This window comes from Leucopleurus acutus (genome assembly GCF_964270905.1).
Source record: "Leucopleurus acutus genome assembly, chromosome: 1".
Classification (NCBI taxonomy): domain Eukaryota; kingdom Metazoa; phylum Chordata; class Mammalia; order Artiodactyla; family Delphinidae; genus Leucopleurus; species Leucopleurus acutus.
Genome location: NC_139142.1, coordinates 50,207,941 through 50,228,948, shown reverse-complemented (window position 1 = coordinate 50,228,948; position 21,008 = coordinate 50,207,941). Strand labels below are relative to the sequence as shown.

The 21,008-nt window shown below is 41.4% G+C and overlaps 3 protein-coding genes across 3 annotated transcripts; 1 reads left to right on the top strand and 2 right to left on the bottom strand.

The window, feature by feature from the left end:
- Positions 1–1,619: 1,619 nt before the first annotated feature.
- Positions 1,620–2,747, bottom strand: LOC309964306 (small ubiquitin-related modifier 2-like). The gene has a single exon (XM_082843202.1). It carries the CDS (start codon positions 2,695–2,697, stop codon positions 2,410–2,412), a length of 288 nt encoding a protein of 95 aa, XP_082699328.1. The 5' UTR covers positions 2,698–2,747; the 3' UTR covers positions 1,620–2,409.
- A 4,423-nt stretch (positions 2,748–7,170) lies between these two features.
- Positions 7,171–20,243, top strand: LRR1 (leucine rich repeat protein 1; the record flags this gene model as incomplete). The annotated part of the gene is made up of 3 exons (XM_082851256.1): positions 7,171–7,383; positions 10,749–10,847; positions 20,008–20,243. The coding sequence occupies 3 exons, from the start codon at positions 7,171–7,173 to the stop codon at positions 20,164–20,166; spliced, it is 471 nt and encodes a 156-aa protein (XP_082707382.1). The 3' UTR covers positions 20,167–20,243.
- Positions 15,547–16,009, bottom strand: LOC309962088 (large ribosomal subunit protein eL31-like). Its single transcript, XM_082839664.1, has one exon. The coding sequence runs from the start codon at positions 15,969–15,971 to the stop codon at positions 15,594–15,596; it is 378 nt and encodes a 125-aa protein (XP_082695790.1). The 5' UTR covers positions 15,972–16,009; the 3' UTR covers positions 15,547–15,593.
- Positions 20,244–21,008: the final 765 nt, after the last annotated feature.

The following is a 21,008-nucleotide window of genomic DNA, read 5'->3' as shown; positions in this document are numbered from 1 at the left end:
TTTGCAGCTTTTATTTATGGAAACCCTTGCTTGGATGCCAGAGGGCAGCTGCAATCTGAAAACTAATCCAGTAAATGTATTTTGTTTTGTATTTTGTAGCAGGCAATTAATTATCCACCACTAAATAAATAAGAATATCTTTGATACTGGGAATTGTTGCATACAGAGTATTTTTGTTAAAAGGTGATGAGCTCTTGCCTTTATTTCACAGTACTTAAAGTGATAAACTTCTAGTCAGGTTTCCTATAAAAGAAACCAGTTAATATATGTACATAAACCACAAAAATAGTATAACAAACTATTTGAAAATTATTGTTTTTCGACTTAAAATATTGTTTAGCTTGAGACTTCTTAGGACGTTTGTAAAAGCAAGTTAAAGCCAACAAGATTTTTGATTTTTTTTGTAACCGGAGATGGTTTTTACAATTAAAATAACATTTCAACTAAACAAAACATTGCTAAATATTGATATTTAATAAGTTGCCTTGTATAATTTCTGAAAATTATACTTGTTCTGAAAAGTGTAAGAATACCCTAATGATAAAGATTTCTAAACAAAATTTTATCCTGTTTGATTTTTTTACTCTGATCTAATGACAAAATTCTATAAATTTTCATTTTCCAATGTAGTTACTTTTAGTTAAGTAGCTAGTAGTTAATGGCTTTTACCTGTTAAAATATAAATAACATAGCAAGCATCTGAGAGGACTAAACTGGAATAAAGTGTTCATGGGTTAGAATTAGACTCGGACTATGGAGTATATTATCCTATTTAATATTAAAGATGGATCTTATATGAATTAAGAAAAACCTTCCTGTTAATAAAAGCTTCCTTTTAACTAAAAATAAATAAATAAAATGCAGAGTTGAGCTCCAGGGAATCCCAAAGATCAGGAACTAAGAGGGAACTGAAAACCATAGAGACTCCTCTGGGGAGATTTGTCCATCTAGGTAATAGGACCTGGATTCTGAGGGGAAAAGAGACAAGGCTTTGGGTAACTGTATTTAATTAAATTGTGGAGTGGAAATCCATGAAGATTTTTGGGAAGAATTAAGCACAACATATGAGACTTAAGTTCCAGTACTATTTGTTCGAACAATGACTATCTATGAGGTCACAGGCAAATCCCTTTACTCTTTTCAGCTTCCATTCCCCTCTTATAAAATGAGAGAACTGAATTAGAATACCTGTAAATTATGTTTCAGCTCAACATTTTAGGATTCTGTGATGAGAGATACCTTTGAAAATTTAATTTGGCAACAGTGTGAATGGTGGATTATTGTCTTAGCCTCGTAACTGGTATTGCTGCCTCTAGGCTTGCTTTAACTGCAAATTAATCCCTTCACTGACCACAGTAGCCTTTCTTAAACAGGTCTAAATTTTATTCCCTGCTTGAACATTTTCAATCGTGTTCCAGAATTTTCAGGATAATGTTAAAAAGCCTTAGTTTAGCAAAAAAAAATTGTTTTCATCATCTGGCTGCTTTACACTCATCTAATGTTCTCATCTAACATTTCTCCCTTTATAGTATAATTATTGGTTTATTTGTCTCTTCTAAACAATGTAAACTCATCTTTGCCTTTTTTTTTTTTGAACAAGAAGTTTATTTAAACCATAAGACTCTTGACTTGAAGGGAAAACTGTCCAGGATTCATTTCTTTCAGAGTAATTTAAAGACATTGCCCTACTTGTAACAGCTACATACAAAAAAGTTATAAAATTGTCCTTGGTTTTACAATGATAAATGAAAAGCATTAAAATTCTCCCATCGAACAAGGTATGCAAGGATTTTTATGTTGTTCTTTTTTTGTTAAACAGTGAGAGCAAAATAACTTACTGAAATATAAAGGCAAGAACTGAATGAGCATGCCACTAATGGAGAAAAGGGGGTATTTTCACAGAACCAGTATTTTTCCCCAACCCATCTCCATTAGATGTCGGTCAAAACATACCATTGGCGGGCTTCGCGGGCTTCCCTGGTGGCGCAATGGTTGAGAGTCCGCCTGCTGATGCAGGGGACACGGGTTCGTGCCCCGGTCCAGGAAGATCCCACATGCCGCGGAGCGGCTGGGCCCGTGAGCCATGGCCGCTGAGCCTGCGCGTCCGGAGCCTGTGCTCCGCAACGGGAGAGGCCACAACAGTGAGAAGCCCGCGTACCGCAGAAAGAAAACAAAAACAAAACATACCATTGGCCATTTACTTAAAAAAAAAAAAAAAGCACTATGCTTGTGCACGTACACCAGTTACTTTATGTACAATAAAGGAAGGGGGAAGGGGAAAATGAAAGAATAGAGAAAACTATACTGTAGTAGTCAGGATGTGGTGGAACCAAATTGCGGTTTTCTAATTGAGAATGTCTTCTTGGTCTGGAGGAACAGAATTCTGGAGTAAAGTAGCAGGTTCCCTTTTTAGTAGACACCTCCTGTCTGCTGCTGGAACACACCAATTTTATCTTCAGCCTCCATTTCCAACTGTGCAGGTGTGTCTGTTTCATTGATTGGCTGCCCATCAAATTGGAATCTGATCTGCCTCATTGACATACCCTGTCGTTCACAATAGGCTTTCAATAGTTTACTAAGTGGTGTATGACTCTTAATCTTAAACTGCACCACAGAACGGTCCTGCCCAGCCACCTTCAAATTAATATGATCATTGTTGTCAGTCTTGACTCCTTCCTTGGGCTTTTCATCAGCCATGGCGAGCGCCAGATTCTCCTCAGCTGCCGATTCACTAAAGAGGTGTCAGGTCCACATCAAAAGAGCACACAAGCAGCACCAGGAGTGGCAGAAGAAGGAGGCGGCAGCGGTGGAGGAGGGAGAGCACCTTTGCCTTTTAAACATCTAGCACAGGTGCTGGCATACAGCAAGAACACCATAAATATTAAATGAATGAATAAGTGTACTGAAGTAAGAAGACCTGGTGGGTTTAGAAATAATTCTGACAATTGGCAGATGCCTTAAAGGTATGTGAGAATGTTTATTCCTTACCAACAATGAGTATAAATGTTTGTTTTAACAGTATAAATTTTTGTTTTAAATGTTTGTTTAACTTATAGATCTTTGCAGATCTATAAGTAAATATGTTATCTCATTTTAATATACTATTCTCTGATTAATAATAAAGTATTTTTCTCTTTTTTAAAAAAAAGAAATAATTCTGGAGGGAAGTAATGCAGTTCTGAACTGACATGGCAATACTAAGAAGGGGCAGTTGGGTATTAATTAGGAAATCATAGTGGAAACACAACCTATAAAACATGATCAAAGAGTGTCAACAGGGAAAAGGGAAACCACACTCCATCTCAGATGGGACTTGAACCCACGATCCCTGACTTTAGGAGGGACCTCGAACCCACTGTCTTAATTGAAACCACTCACCTAGTATAGGACTTACTGAAGCTCAGGTTCTTTTGTCTCTTTGCAGAAAAGGCAAAGTGGCAGGTGAAGAGTGAGTTTATTAGCATACATAGGTCGCTTGTGAGAGATACAAACAGGCAGGCAAGGCAGCCCCAAGAACAAAGAGGGCTATATTTTTATAATCAAACAAAACCTGGGGAGGGGAGAAGACCACCTTCTTCCTCACTTTTTGGTAGATGTCAAGGTGATAGGGACAGAGTAAAGGAACAAAGTAGGTAATTAAATAGTTAATCCCACTAAGGGATTGTAAGTAGATAAAAAAGTATCAGAGACCCCTGTAAGTTAATGATTACTCAAGAAAGCAGGTTTGCTTAACCACAAAACCAAGCAGTCTTGCTTAGCAATAAAACCATGCAACAGGAGCATGAGACATGCCCCAAAACAATAAAACAATGGTGGTATGAGACCCACATCCTGTCCAGTGAGCTCAGTAAGTTATTGATTCCTAGGACATGCTCCTCTGGGCACATTAAAAACAAAAATATATGGGCTTCCCTGATGGCGCAGTGGCTGGGAGTCTGCCTGTGGGTGCAGGGGACGCGGGTTCGTGCCCCGGTCCGGGAAGATTCCACATGCCGCGGAGCAGCTGGGCCCGTGAGCCATGGCCGCTGAGCCTGCGCGTCCGGAGCATGTGCTCCGCAACGGGAGAGGCCACAACAGCGAGAGGCCCACGTACCACAAAAAAAATAATAATGAAAGAAAGAAAGGGTGACGTTATACTGAAACCTGAAATGATTTAACCATTTTTAGCATATGTTACTGCCTTTTTGCTTATTTCCATTGTGCCATGACAGTCCTGGCTTGACCATGTAGGGACAAGAAAAGTCCCCCAGCCGACATGGAGGAGGAACTGATGATGAAAGTGTGACCTCTACTCAGGAATGAGGAAGATGGTGGTCTTCCCCAAGCCCAACTCTTCCTTTGATTATAAAACCATAGCCCGCTAAGTTCTCGGGGTGCAGCACTCTCTCTCCCTCCTGCTTATAAGCCTCACAAGCATCCTATTCTAATAAATCACTTATCTATCACTTTGCCCCTCTCTGAATTCTTTCTTCCATGAGACAGAAAGAACTGGAGCTCCTCGGAGCCCCCTAGAGGTTTCAAAGGCTTACATCGTAAGTTCCTCCTTTGACCCTATATGGTCTAATTGGGATGGTCATGGAACTATTTAAGTCAAATATATATTAGCAAAACGGTGGTAATGTATACTAAAATATGGTCATTCATCTCAGGTTTTGGTATAATGTCCCCTTTCACCTAGTTTCTTTCCCCTTTCACCTATATTCCTGTCTTGGCTACATGCAGAAATGCAACCCTTTAAGGACCACTAACTCCCTGACTTTATGTGACAAGATTCAGACTCCATATCTATCGTCTTGTGTTTTAACTATCAGGGTTTGTGGCTTGAGTGTGCCTGGCACTTGGATGCATCTGGTCTTCCTTCAAGTTAAGAGTAGATTGTTGCTAGATAACTGGATTCTTTTCTTGAGTGGTCATTAGCTTACAACAGTCTCCCAAACTCCGTTAAAATTTCCTTTCTGTCTTTAATCCCCTGGTGAGATTTCTAACCTAACTAATTATCCTACTCTAACCCTATCAAAAGCAGCACTATAAAAGTCTAATTCTTAGGTGTATATTTGTTAACTATATAGCTTTATTTAGTTTTTTAAAAATTTAATTTATTTATTTATGTCTGCATTGGGTCTTTGTCGCTGTGCGCGAGCTTTCTCCAGTTGCGGCGAGCGGGGGCTACTCTTCGTTGCGGTGCGCAGGCTTCTCATTGTGGTGGCTTCTCTTGTTGCAGAGCATGGGCTCTAGGTGTGCGGGCTTCAGTAGTTGTGGAGTGCAAGCTCTAGAGCACAGGTTCAGTATTTGTGGCACACGGGCTCAGCAGCTCCTCGGCATGTGAGATCTTCCCTGACCAGGGTTCGAACCCCGTGTCCCCTGCATGGTCAGGCGGATTCTAAACCACTGCACCACCAGGGAAGCCCCAGCTTTATTTAGTCTAGATGAAATTTACCATTAAAAAAACCAGCTCCAAGATCTGGTCCCAACGTGCTAGGGCAGACAAGTCTACACCGTCCATAGATTGTGACCTCTCTCTTTAAGAACATGATGACATTTGATTTTACTAGCTTGAACCCAGCTGAGCTACAAACCTGAGTAAAGTTTACTGTGGGCACAAATTCGGGAAGTCAGAGATATTCAATTATCTGTTGAATGCCTGGTATGCACAGAAACCTGGAGAAACAAAATAAATGAAAAGTAATTTTAGGGAATTCCCTGGAGATCCAGTGGTTAGGACTCAGGTGCTCTCACTGCCAGGGGCAGGGGTTTGATCTCTGGTCGGGGAACTCCCACAAGCCATGCACCATGGCCAAAAAATAAATAAAATAAAATTACAACAGTTTGTCCAACATTTAAAATGTTCCCAGCTCCCAACTTTTTCTACAGGTTCGGAGGTATATTTTAACATACTTGTTTACACAGGTGTTTTATTTTTTTCATCTATGTTATTACCCACTCGAACAAAATATAGGTAATTCCTATAAAGTCCAATTTCTTTGAAAATTCTAGGGTGTCGTTTTAGTGTAATCCTTTTTCTCTCTAGCCATAAGATTAACTGTTGGTAAATGCTGAGTAGTGCTTTCATGCTCTACAAGCAAGAACACTAAATAGGAAAAAAAGTAATTTTTTATTACCTTATCACCACTTTTCATGAACCAACTTTGTTTTTCAGAAGATAATCAACGGATAACCCTCTAGGTTCAAACTGTTGTACACAGAGACGCTCATTCAAGAATAAATCATTATATTGTCACGGTTGAAAAGTATTTTTGGACGCCATTTTACACTTGCGAAAGTACATCTTAGACAAAATGGAATATTTAATACAAATCTGGGACCAGCGAGAGGCGAGCGCGCAAAATTTAAGTGGGCGAGACTACTACGACCCTAAGTGTGAGCGCCTCCCTCGCCCCACCCAGGGCCTGGCCCTTCTTTAATAAATGGAATAAGGAGTCCGAAGGGTATGCATCTGGGGTCTGGACGGTCTTTCCAAGCCTTAGATGCCAGCCACTCCATCCAACCCACTATCGGTTGCAAAGTGGGAATTTGTTCAACAGGAATGGCCAAGTCAAATACTGTCATATCAAGTTCCCTTCTGACGTAGCAGGTGTAGCCTCCGGAGCACCAAAAACAACAAAACACCAGCCCATCGGCGCCGGGAAATGTCGCGCCCCAACTGGCACTAGGCAACTCGCAAAGGACCGAAAGTTTGTAGGCAAAAGGGCTTCCCCGGTAACAGAGGAGCTGATGCCTTTCCTTAGGAAACTCAAGGACCCCACGTGTGCGTGCAGCGCATTAACGGTCAACAGCGGAAACTAGGACTCGGCCCCAAACTATAAGAGCTGCGTCCGTCAGCGCGCGCTCCCGGGAAAGGACGTGGCGCCCCCGCCGATCGCCGGTTTCGGGAGACGCGCGCCGCGTCCTCAGGTGGTAGGTGCCCGCCCTCCGCGGGCCGCAGCCACAGTGCGGACTTGACCCTGCAAGGGAGAGGGGACGCCGCCCGTTCCCGCAGGACTCGTGGAGCCGCTGTACAAAGAAACCGGAGACGTCGGCACCACGAGCAGGCAGGCAGATCCCCGAACAGCCGCGTGCTCTAGGACCCCGGCGGCGGCGCGGCGCGGCGCGGCGGGAAGGGGGAAGTTTCAAAGCCGAGAGGTGGCAGCTGGTTGCTGGAGCTACGGCGAGATGAAGTTGCACTGCGAGGTGGAGGTGATCAGTCGGCACTTGCCGGCCTTGGGACTGAGGAACAGGGGCAAGGGCGTCCGGGCGGTGTTGAGCCTCTGTCAGCAGGCGCCCAGGACTGAGCCGCGGCCCCGAGCGGGGGGCGAGCGGGGCGGCCGGCACCACGCCTGCCTGTTCATTTCCACTCTGAAGGACAAGCTCGGGACCCGCTATGAGGTGCGTGAAGCAGGCAGGTCAGGGGTGGCAGCCGGGCGCTCTTGCCCTAAGCGCCCGACTGTTCCCGAGGCTGGACTCCGTCTTAGGGGTTCCTGAGCGCCCGGCCCCCGAACCCCATGACCACCCGGACCCCGGCGTCTACCTGCGGACCCCGAGGAGGAACGATTTTGAGAATGCACGTCTTATTTTTCTTGCCCATTTCTGCGACTTTGTATTGACAGCCTTGCTGTTTAGTTGCAGATAGCAGCCCCGCCCCTTTAAAGCCTTGGAAATTTCGGCCTGCCGGATTAAACTGTAAACGAAGCATCAGTCCAGTTTGGGGGAACTGTAAAATGACTACTCTTTGGTTCAGTAGATTCTGTTTCTCCACAGGCTTTTCGCTAGTTTTGTCCGTTTGTTGGTTTGTTTTGTTTGTTTTAAGGCTTTGTAGGGTGTTTCTAAGGTCATTAGGCCAGATTAGTACAGTAGTAAAGCAGTAATGCTTGGGTTGCATCTTGATATTTTTATTAAAGTTATTGGTTACTGCATCTCTCTCTCTTTTATTTCTCCTCAAATGTTTGATTTCCTAAGTCTTGATTTGTTAGGTCCAAGACTTTTTCGTATCTACCTAGCAGTAGTAAACCCTCCAGAAGAAGTTGGAAGTTGAAGTGGAATTTTTTGAAATAGAATTTTTAAAGTGCAAGTTTTATAAAATCCTTTTACGTTGATTACCAAGCACGTTATTTTGTGAAAATGACTGGAATACCTTTGTGCCTACTATAATAAAATTGAGGGGACAATTCATCACCCACCATTGCATCTGACTCTTGACTGGACTTTATACAATTTCTGAGATTATTTCCCTTACAGTGTTTTACTCCTCAGTTAGTACTCATAGTTGAGGAAAGGAGTTATTGCTGTTTCATTCAGAGCCACGTAAATGTTTGATGTGAGTAGTTGAAAGTCTAAATAATTCCCCCTTTTCCATGGAATCAATTCGTATAATCTTTCGAATTAAAAGAACTTTAGAAATCACCCAAATTTTAAAAGTTAGAAAACTGTTAGGTGACAGAAGCAAACTCATAACCAGAATTGGGTCTCCCTTTTCTCCCTGTTGTCTTCCCTAAAACCTATCTTTTCATGCCCAGCTTAGGTACTGCCTATTTTCAGAGTCTGTTATGATCTCTCCTTTAAAACGTTTATTGCACTAATAGTCAATAGCTGACCTAACCAAAACTTTATTGTAAACTGCTAGTTGAAGACTTACTGTGTGCAGGGTGCAGTGCTAGATATTGTGGGAAATAAACCTGATTTAGTCACTGTTTTTCCAAGACCAGAAAGGGAGAAACAGAAACCACCACTTATAAAGGTGGGCTATGATAAGTGCTGTAATAAAGGTAGAAGCAGAGTAATATAATATCAAAAATGAGATCAATTCTGATTAAAGGTCTTGAGAAAGTTTTGTAGAAGAGGTGGTGCCACAGGGCTTGGGACATAGTAGGTGTCAAGTAAACATTTATTGGTTGAATTAAGGTGGTTTTGTCCTGGGCCTTGAAGAGTAGGTATTAGTGCTCAGTATGGAAGAATCTTGGGGCTCTTTCTTACAGCCCTCTACTCTTCTGTCCTGACTTCAGCTGTCATCCATTTGACTGTGATTTCCAAATATGTTCTTTAGCTAGTCCTCTCCGTTAACTTCCAACTTGAGCCAGCTACCTACTGGAAATCTTCACTTGGATGTGTAGCAGTATTTCAAACTCAAAATATCCCCAGTAATTTTCCTTGCCATCCCTAACCCTGCTTTTCTGACAGTCTTCTGCAACCCTTTAAGTAGTATTCTGCCCCATCCAGGCACCTTAAAGCCTTTCCCTCCCCACATCCAATATATTATTGAATTCTTTCAATTCTACTTCCTAGGTAGCTTTCATATTTTCATACCTCCTTCCATCCCAGCTGTAATCTAAATCACCATTGTCCCTTGCCTCGCTAGTTTCTTAAAGGATCTTCCTACTTCTACCGTTGTCTTTTTCCATCCCATTCTCTCCGTCCCAAAGTTCATTCTTACACTGTAGTTAAAGGAAGCTTTTCCAAATGTAGACCTAATCATGTTCCTATCTTAAAGTCAGTCAGTGGATATCACTGTTTCTAGGATAAAATCCGAAATTCTTAATATGGTTTACAGAATCTTTCACCATCTAATCTCTGTTTACCTCTCTAGGCTCACCTGCCTCTTTTCACTGGATCTTTCAGGTGCACTGAACATCTTTCAGCTTCTCACAGCTACCAAGCTCTCTTACCTTGAAGGCTTTGAACACATTGTTCCATCTTCTTGGTATGCTACCTGCTGTGTCTTCCCCCAGTATCTTCAGTTGCCTAACATCTCTTAATCCTTCATTCTTACCTTTAAGGTCACTTTCATACCCCTTCGCTAATAAGGTCTTACAGCAGCCTGTACTTCCCTTCTTTTAATATTTGTTATGCTTGTAATTACTTGTTTAATAACTGTCCTTATGAGATTGCCAGCTTGATTAGTGTAATTACCATGCTGGTCTGTCTTACCACTGTTGTCCCAAGCACCCTGTCATAGTACCTGGTACATAGTGGCTTCTCAATAAATAGTTGCTGCATTGAAGTCTGAAGCAGAAGCAACATTAGTCATTAGAAATTTTTGAGCAGCTGTTATGTGTCAGTCACTTTTCTGGCTCCAGGGGAATAAAGGTGAACAAAGGAGACAAGATTCCTGCTTTCACTGAGTTTATGTCTTGTGGGAGGCATGCCCACCCCAGACTAATGGGCTGAAGTTAAGAAGGCAAGTAGCTGCTATTGGCAATGGGAGAAAAGAAACATTCTCCTCAAACACAGGGGTTTCTGTTTTCGAAGAAGAAAGAGTTACTGGACAGGTAGAACAATTATGTCTCTTTTTGTGGCTGCATCAGGTCTTCGTTGCAGTGTGCAGGCTTCTCATTGCGGTGGCTTTTCTTGTTGCGGAGCACGGGCTTTAGGTGCATGGGCTTCAGTAGCTGTGGCTCGCGGGCTCTAGAGCGCAGGCTCAGTAGTTGTGGCGCACGGGCTTAGTTGCTCCACGGCATGTGGGATCTTCCAGGACCAGGGCTCAAACCCGTGTCCCCTGCATTGGCAGGCGGATTCTTAACCACTGCACCACCAAGGAAGGCCCAGAACAATTATATCTTACCAGATGCTAGATAAGGAGTGTAAATACCCCAAAAACCACCCAAACAAAAACCTTTAAATCTTAAAACCACAGAACACCCAGACTTAAGAACTAAAGGCCAAACCAAACCTGGCAAAGTGACTGGCACATTCTAGTTGTAATAAATATTGAATAACGGTACCTGGTTTTGTCCTTTTTTCCCATTGGTTTTAAGCAGCTAAAGGAGAACATTGAGCAGTTCTTCACCAAATTTGTGGATGAGGGGAAAGCCACTGTTCGGTTAAAGGAGCCTCCCGTGGATATCTGTCTAAGTAAGGTATGGTATTAAAAACATTAATGCTTAGATTGGTTGACTGTAAAGAGAATAGAGGCTCTTTTAGGATCCTGATACCCACGTAGCTGAACAGAGACAGTCACTTGCTGGTATGTTTGAAGAAGTGACGGCAGTTTCCCTGGCATGCATGTATGGCCTCTAAAACGGCAGAGTCAGTCTCAGAAAAGTTGCCCAGGATGGGAAGGAAAACTGGGTTTGCTTCTGTGCCCAAGATGGAGCCTCAGGGTGTTCTTAGACAGAACTCTATAAGGCAGGTGGCACAGGTCTGCGTTTTGCCAGCTGAATCACAGGTGATGAATCTAAATTTGGTGTTAAAAAAAAAGAATGAAATACAATTAGAAACACTTCAGGGGGTATTTTACTTACTATAATCACTTTTTAAAATACATAAACCATTAGAATAAAAAACTGTTTTCTTCTTTGCCTTACCTCACTTTTTCCTTTTCCCCCTTCCCAGAGGGTAGGAGCAGTGATTTGTTCAACCTTGCGGTATCCTTAACCCCAAGGCACGTGCTTTGTAAACATTAAAAGTTTAATAACTGTTTAAGGTATTTGTATTGAATGGAGGTGTTTTGTCCTACCTCCTCCTGTTCTTGTGGTTTTTCATTTTCTCTTATATTCAGCCTATCTTTCCACTAACTCCTTCTACCTAAAAACAAGCTGAGAGGTCTTACCAATTAAAAAAGTAGAATAGGCAAATTTCTGGAAAATCAAGGCTAAATCTATTGGCTCCACTTTCTTGCTATCTCTTTTGACCTGTGCTTTCACTGGTTACTCACAAAACACTGCCTCAGAGATCAGTGATCTCCCTCCCATTTGCCAAATCACATTGCCGTTATTTCTTATCCTTTTTGAGCTCTGTAGAATTCGACACTGATGACCACTCTGGACCTACTGGCTGGACTACTTCACCCAGGTCACCAGACTTTCCTCACTCCACTTGACTGTGTATACTGCTGCCAAAATAGCTCTTGTCATGTAATTCTCAACTCAAAATTCTTCAGTGATTTCCCACAGCCTGATCATTCTATCCTCCTTACCTTGGCATCAAGCTCATCTGTAATCTATCCCCGTACTATGTTTCTTCTCTTTTACTGCTCTACAAAGCTCCTACATTCCAACCAAATAGGATCATATACTTAGTTTCCCAAACTTGCTGAAAGTTCACTAGTCCTTCACATATAAACTCTATGAAACTTCTGAAGTATCCTGCAAGTATTAGTTATTTTTATTGATGACTTAGTTCACATACCACTTTATTAGTGATTTCTATGTCCAGCTGGAAGCAGTCTCTTGCTTTTGATGTTTTCTAGTACTTTTGGCATTGAGTGCTATTTGGCCTTGCTTTTTTTTTTTGCGGTACGCGGTCCTCTCACTGTTGTGGCCTCTCCCACTGTGGAGCACAGGCTCCGGATGTGCAGGCCCAGCGGCCATGGCTCACGGGCCCAGCCGCTCCACGGCATGCAGGATCCTCCTGGACCGGGGCACGAACCCGCGTCCCCCGCATCGGCAGGCGGACCCCCAACCACTGCGCCACCAGGGAAGCCCTGGCCTTGCTTTTGACAGGGCCGTTGCTTTTCACAATTCCTAGTGTTTGTGAATAACCCAGGTGTTTTGCAGTGCACCGCACTACCTTATTCTATCTCAGAGACACTGGAGATTTGGGTCAGTTCATCTTTTCTTTTTTTTTTTTGACTTTGGTTACTAAATTTAAGTAACTTTTTTTGTGTTTTTTTTTTGGATTATAGTCGTTGGGTCAGTTAATCTTAAACCCAAATCTTAAGTGGAATCTTTTCATGCTTTCCTGTTTTATTTTATACTCTTATGGCTCCCCCGTGAACAGTTTTATTTAGCGTATGTCTCTCAATATAATTTTTTCAAAAACGTTTAAAGTTTTTTGTATCTGTATTGAAATTTAGTGAAAATAGAATACTAAAAAAATTCGTACAGCCATTTTCAATAAATGATTGCATGATTTGCATATATAACTTCACAGACTTTGTTTAGGATAGATTAGCATGGATGCATTATCTAAAATGGAATTTATAATTGTACAACTTATTTTTATGTATTCAGGCCAATTCCAGCAGTCTAAAGGGTTTCCTTTCAGCTGTGAGACTGGCTCACAGAGGCTGTGATGTTGAGGCACCACTTTTAACCTTCACACCAGTGAAGACTTCAGAATTTGAAAAATTTAAAACTAAAATGGTTATCACATCCAAAAAGGACTATCCTCTAAGCAAGAACTTCCCCTATTCTCTGGAACATCTTCAGACTTCTTATTGTGGGCTTGCCCGGGTTGATATACGTATGCTTTCCTTAAAAAACCTTAGAAAATTAGACTTGAGTCACAACCATATAAAAAAGCTTCCAGCTACAATTGGAGACCTCATCCACCTTCAAGAACTTAACCTGAATGATAATCACTTGGAGTCATTTAGTGTAGCCTTGTGTCAGTCTACACTCCAGAAGTCACTTCGGAGCTTGGATCTCAGCAAGAACAAAATTAAGGCACTCCCTGTGCAGTTTTGCCAGCTCCAAGAACTTACAGATTTAAAACTTGATGATAATGAATTGATTCGACTTCCTTTCAAGATGGGACAACTGACAAACCTGCGTTTTTTGTCAGCGGCTCGAAATAAGCTTCCGTTTTTGCCTAGTGAATTTAAAAATTTATCTCTTGAGTACTTGGATCTTTTTGGAAATATTTTTGAACAACCAGAAGTCCTTCCAGTTATAAAGCTGCAAATGCCATTAACTTTATTGGAATCTTCTGCGCGAACCGTACTATATAATAGGTAAGCCTTTGATAGCATCCTGGTATTGTCATCATCCTCAGAGTAACAAAGTCTTTAACATAGCTTATGACGCTGTGCACAATGACGCTTTCCTCCAGTGGCCGTCTTGCTGTTCCTTACCTCTGCTTAGAATGCTTTTCCTCCAGAAAGTCTCATAGCTTACTTTCTCACTTCAGTTCTCTGCGCAAGTGGCACCCCAGAAAGGTCTTTCCTGACTACTCTATCTAAAGTGTTATCCCCCACCCCCTTACATTGCTTGATTTTTTTGTCATAGGATTTATTACCTGGAATGATACATATTTTTTAACATTTGTTCGTTTTCTGTCAGATATTCTCACTAGAATGTAAGATCCATGAGGGCATGGACTTTGCCTTATTCTCCACTATTTCCCTTGGGTCTAAAATGTGATATCTATCCCCCATACCTGCAATATATTAGGGAATGAATGAATAAAGAATGAGTGAGTGAGTGAGTGAATAAATCAATGAATGACATTGTTTCTCAGAGTCTGGTTCCCTGACCAGCAGCATCAGCATCACCTAGGAATTTGTTAGAGGTGCAAGTTCTTGAGCTTCACCTCACACTGGCTGAATCGGAAATTCTGAGGGTGGGGTCCGGCTCTCTGTGTTTTAACAAGTCCTCCAGGTATCTCTGATACAGTCTAAAAGTTTGAGAACTCCAATCTGACATAGTGGTAAAGTGTGGTCTTTGGAGTCAGACTTAGGTGTGATTTCTGGCTTCACCCCTTAGTGTGGCTTTAGCAAGTTATTTAACCTCTTTGATTGAATCTCATCTGTGGAGCAGGAACAATAATACCCACTTTACAGAGTTGTGAAGATAAATGATCTAATGTAATGGCAAAGCATTTGGCATATAGGAGGACTCAGTAGCTCCTGGTTCTCTTCCCTTGTCTTTGAACACTAACTGCAGTTGGTCATGAGACACCAAACTCCAGTTATTCATTTTATTCAGGCTTTCATACAGGAGTGGAAGCTAAGATGTGAACCAAATTACTATTGAGTGCTTATAAAATGGTAGGAACACCATATTTTGAAGAAGAGATTCTTAACTTTTTTTTAGTGGGGAGAGACTCTTAAAAAAAGAAAAATGACAGAAGTTATGGGCCTAGAAAAATGCACACATGAATAAACACAGACTTTTGCGTACAACTTTATAATGCTCATAGACCCCACTGAAACCCAAGCCAGTCTTTCCTCTTCACCATCCCTAGCTTAAGAGCTCTTATCCTAAAGCAGTGGTTCTCAAATTTTACTTCACATTTAGAATCACCTGAGGAGCTTCAAAAAATTCTGATGGTTAGTCCCCACCCCAGACTTATTAAATCAGAATGTTTGGGAGGGGACTTCCCTGGTGGCGCAGTGGTTAAGAATCCGCCTGCCAATGCAGGGGACACGGGTTAGATCCCTGCTCCGGGAAGGTCCCACATGCTGTGGAGCAACTAAGCCTGTGTACCACAACTACTGAGCCTGCACTCTAGAGCCCGGGAGCCACAACTACTGAGCCCGCGTGCTGCAACTACTGAAGCCCGGGCGCCCTAGAGCCTGTGCTCTGCAACGAGAAGCCCGCGCACCGCCATGAAGAGTAGCCCCTGCTCACCACAACTAGAGAAAGCCCATGTGCAGCAACGAAGACCCAACTCAGCCAAAAATAAATAAATAAAATATAAATAAATTTGAAAAAAAAAAAAAAGAATGGGAGTAGGACCCAGTGTTTTTCTAACTCCCCAGGTATTCTAATGCATGGCCAGCTAGGATTAAGAACCGCAGCTTGCTTCTCAAACTTTAAGTGCATTCACATCACCTGGGAGTCTTGTTTAGCAGATTCTGTTTTAGAGGTCTGTAGTAGAGATCTTCTTTTTTTTTTTTTTTTTGCGACGGCAGCTCTGTAACTTTATTGGATAATCAGCAGTTAGTTCTCATCCACATTAACTGTCTGTAGATTTTTGAAAGTGGTGACAGGTACATAGGTAACCAACGTATAGAGCTTGTTTGGTGAATCTTCATCTTCATTCCGTTTTCTGGACAACCGCACGCGGATACGGTATGGGACATTCCTTATTCGTTTGGCCCAGACAGCTTTGTTGAGCCTGGTGTCAATGCGTACATCCGGAGTTCCCATCTCCTTCATGGCAAATTTCCGTATTTCTTTGAGTGCCCGAGGGGCACGTTTCTTGAAACCCACTCCGTGGATGCGCTTGTGAATGTTGATGGTGTATTCTCTGGTCACCACCTCGTTGATGGCGGACCGGCCCTTCTTCTTCTCGCCGCCCTTCTTTGCGGGAGCCATCTAAGCCCAGGCAACAACGAGGCTCAGAGCGAGTGGGACAAACCCAAGCCAAGTCCTCCCTCCCGGCCCGGCCTCACGCAGCCGCCCTCGGAGCGGGTCCGGCGAGGCCCCTGAAGCCCCAGGTCTGGACAAAGCCAAGCCGGCCACCCCGCGCAGCCCAAGCATCCGCGCCCCTTAGGTGCCCCCGCCCCGGAAACCCCTGCGGCCGAGATCTTCTTTTTTTTTTAATTTATTTTTATTTTTAACATCTTTATTGGAGTATAATTGCTTTACAGTGGTGTGTTAGTTTCTGCTTTATAACAAAGTGAATCAGTTATACATATACATATGTTCCCATATCTCTTCCCTCTTGCCATATCTCTTCTCTCTTCCCTCTTCCCTCTTCCCATATCTCTTCCCTCCCACCCTCCCTATCCCACCCCTCTAGGTGGTCACAAAGCACCAAGCTGATATCCCTGTGCTATGCGGCTGCTTCCCACTAGCTATCTGTTTTACGTTTGGTAGTGTATATATGTCCATGCCACTCTCTCACTTCGTCCCAGCTTACCCTTCCCCCTCCCCATATCCTCAAGTCCATGCTCTAGTAGGTCTGTGTCTTTATTCCCGTCTTGCCCCTAGGTTCTTCATGACATTTTTTTCTTAGATTCCATATATACGTGTTAGCATGCGGTATTTGTTTTTCTCCTTCTGACTGACTTCACTCTGTATGACAGACTCTAGGTCTATCCACCTCACTACAAATAACTCTACAAATAACAAATTTCGTTTCTTTTTATGGCTGAATAATATTCCATTGTATATGTGCCACATCTTCTTCATCCATTCATCTGTCGGTGGACACTTAGGTTGCTTCCATGTCCTGGCTATTGTAAATAGAGCTGCAGTGAACATTTTGGTACATGACTCTTTTTGAATTATGGTTTTCTCAGGGTATATGCCCAGTAGTGGGATTGCTGGGTCGTATGGTAGTTCTATTTGTAGTTTTTTAAGGAACCTCCATACTGTTCTCCATAGTGGTTGTATCAGTTTACATTCCCACCAACAGTGCAAGAGAGTTCCCTTTTCTCCACACCTTCTCCAGCATTTATTGTTTCTAGATTTTTTGATGATGGCCATTCTGACTGGTGTGAGATGATATCGCATTGTAGTTTTGATTTGCATTTCTCTAATGATTAGTGATGTTGAGCATTCTTTCATGTGTTTGTTGGCAATCTGTATATCTTCTTTGGAGAAATGTCTATTTAGGTCTTCTGCCCATTTTTGGATTGCCTACATTCCAGGCGAGGCTGCTAGTCCATGAACTACACTTTGAATACAAAGGCTCTAAAAGTAATTAAGTGCTCATTGTTTTAAGGCAGTGATCCTCAGAAGTTGAGAGTGCATCACAATCATGCTTATTGTAACACAGTACTTACTAAAGCAGATTGCTGGTCCCCACCCTCAGAGATTCTTACTCAGTAAATTTGGAGTGGGGATGAAACTGCGTCTATAACAAGTTCCAAGGGAATGTTGATGCTGCTGCTCAGGGGACCACACTTTGAGAAACACTGGTTTAAGGCATTGACTCTTAACTAGGATTTGAGAATTACCTATTAAATGACAATACATGTAAGTACCTAGAACAGTGTCTTGTTCATAATAGGTCCCAATAAATACTTATTGGATGTATAAATACAAGTAATTTGCTTCTCTGGCAATTAAAAACCAATGTTGTTATCATTAGTTGTGGAGGAGTTCCTAAATAATATAGATGAGAAATATATATCTAGATTTTCTGGTAATCTAGGTCCTAGATTCTACCTCAGACCAACTAGTTCAGAATCTCCAGAGATGGACCCCTATTGTATGTCATGTATTTTTTTAAATCTCCAGAAGTGATACTGATGATTCAGGTTAAGACCACTGATTTGTGAGAAACATGTGTCTTTTGGAAATGTACTTCTTCCGAGTTTCTCGTTCTGTGTTTTCTCTGAGACTTACATATGAAAAAATATATATATTGTACTTATTCAAATTTGAAAATTATGTCCAAATGAGAAATACTATAAATGGTTACTGATGATTTGAAAAGATCATAACAGATTGGCTAAGGTGACTCTGATCTTTACTAAAGTATAATTTTGCATGTTTTGAGCTCCCTTGTTTTAAAAAGAATATAGATCCAAAGCCATGAGAACAGCATCTGTTATCTAGCTATTGATAAATTGTCCTAACTGGGACTTCCCTGGAGGCACAGTGGTTAAGAATCCGCCTGCCAATGCAGGGGACACGGGTTCAATCCCTGGTCTGGGAAGATCCCACGTGCCACGGAGCAGTTAAAGCCGTGCGCCACAACTACTGAACCTGCACTCTAGAGCCCGCAAGCCACAGCTACTGAAGCCCGCACACCTAGAGCCCACACACCAAGAGAAGCCACCGCAATGAGAAGGCCGCGCATTGCAACAAAGAGTAGCCCCCACTCATCTCAACTAGAGAAAGCCCTCGTGCAGCAACAAAGACCCAATGCAGCCAAAAATAACTAAATTTATTTTTAAAAAATTGTCCTAACTACTGGTTATAAACATAAAGTTATAGTCTATTAGAAAAATATGTTGTAACTTAAATTATGTTGGATAGAAAGTACAGTTTTTAACTGTTTCCTGTTTCCTTAGACTATAACCAATAGCCTGGAATGTAAACATTGTTACTTACACAAGTAAGTAACTTGTGAAAAAAATTGTTACTTACACAAATAATAAATTCGTACATGTGAAAAAATTAAAACTTGCAAACAAGGCCAATACCAAATCCCTTAGGAAGAGTAGGCCACTATTTTTGATTTGATGTGTATCTTTTCAGACTTTTCTAATAGGGTTTTAAACTCCAATTTAAATTATAATAGTAGGTTTTATTTATTTGTTGAAAAAGATCTGAACACCTATTATGTGCCAGCCTAGGTACTAGAGAAACAACAAAGAGAACAGTGTGTGGGAGATGCAAAGTGATGGCGGTATGGTTGTGTTTAGGGTGGAGTAGCGAGCTGGGAGGTGGGCAGGCAACCTCAAGAAACTGTCTCTTAGTGTCTTGTAGATGAGGGTTTTGAGTTTGACTTGATTTGATTTTTTTTTTTTTTGACTTACTTGGATTTTAATTGTATTGGGCGCCATTGAAATTTTAAGCAAATTTTAAGTGAATGAATTTAAGCAAGGTTAAATTGCTTACTTGGCTACTAAAGTAAAACTAATGTCCCAAACAACATGTGTTTTAAATTTGTTTCACACAGTTTAAAATTCCCTTTTGAACATTTGATGCCTATGAGAGTATATGGATTGATTGATTTTTAAATTAATTTATTTTTGGCTGCGTTGGGTCTTCGTTGCAGTGCGCGGGCTTCTCATTGGGGTGGCTTCTCGTTGCGGAGCATGGGCTCTAGGCACGCGGGCTTCAGTAGTTGTGGCTCGCGGGCTCTAGAGCACAGGCTCGGTAGTTGTGGCACACAGGCCTTAGTTGCTTGGTGGCATGTGGGATCTTCCCAGACCAGGGCTCGAACCCGTGTCCCCAGCATTGGCAGGCGGATTCTTAACCACTGTGCCACCAGGGAAGCCCCTATATGGATTTATTTAAATAAATGTTTCTTCACAGATAGAACGAGTGATTCTCTCATTATCATTTATAAAAATTGTATGACAGAGCCATACGTTTAAATTATGTTACACTGGTCATACAGTATAATTATATAAAGGACAGATGGCTCTTTCATTGTATTCAGTGGGTTATGCTAATTAAGTGGCAGTGCTAAAAGATACTTTATGGAGTGGTATAGATCCTCTTAGGTTTACAAAATATGTCATATGCTGTTACTTAGTATATTTTCCCCATTTGTACCAGTTAGGAAAATAAAACAATACACTGAGTTAATTAAGAGTAATTTTATTTTTCCATTGTTATAATTTCAGTGTCCAGTAATTCATGAAGTTTTGAAGTTTGAATCTAGTACATGAAGTTTTGAATCTAGTAACACATTAAAAACTATTTTTAAAATATTTTTTTCCAATAGGATTCCATATGGCTCTCGTATCATTCCTTTCCATCTTTGCCAAGATTTGGATACTGCAAAAACGTGTGTTTGTGGAAGATTCTGTCTAAGTTGTTTTATTCAAGGAACTACTACCATGAACCTACACTCTGTTGCTCACACTGTGGTCTTAGTAGATAATATGGGTGGTACTGAAGCACCTGTTGTCTCTTACTTCTGTTCTCTAACCTGTTATGTAAATTCCTGTGATATGTTAATGTAATAAGTGATACCACAAAAAGAGATTTCATTTAGTTACAGGCCAATTTGGGACTCACTTATTGTTTACATGTCAAATTGGAGAAAGGGAAGCTTTTCTTGGGTTTTGTATACTTGCTTGAGGGGAAAAATGCATTAGTGTAACATTTTCGATCATTTGGCTGTAACATCTTAATTTCATTAAAACCTAATTTTATTGTGGTGTTAACTTTTATCAGCTTATTGCACTTGTGTTATTTCAGCCTAGTGTTTCCAGAATGGGTTGTGGGGCTATTTTTTAATGTTAAAACAGATATTGATCCCAACCACTCTGGTCCTAGAATTTTCTTAAGTTTTCATCTTGCATTTCAGTTAAAGAAATTGAATTTCTAGGACTTCCCTGGTGGTCCAGTGGCTAAGACTCTGCTCCCAGTGCAGGGGGCCCAGGTTCAATCCCGGGTCAGGGAACTAGATCCCATATGCCACAACTAAGACCCAGTGCAGCCAAATAAATAAATATCAAAAAAAAAAAAATTGAGTTTCTGTATGCAGAAAATATACTTTGCACTAATATAGTCTAAACTGTAGTGAGAACTTGTTTGATATGAAACTACATATAAGTTTTTAAGCACTTTTGTGTTTTTCAGGTATATTATTCTAAATATATATGGAATTTTATATTCACCATACATAAAGTAGGAGTTGCTTTGGACAGACTTAAGCTTTTACAAGTTTTATAATATTAATTCCATAATCTTTGTTGTGATTTCTAAGTTTTTTAATTT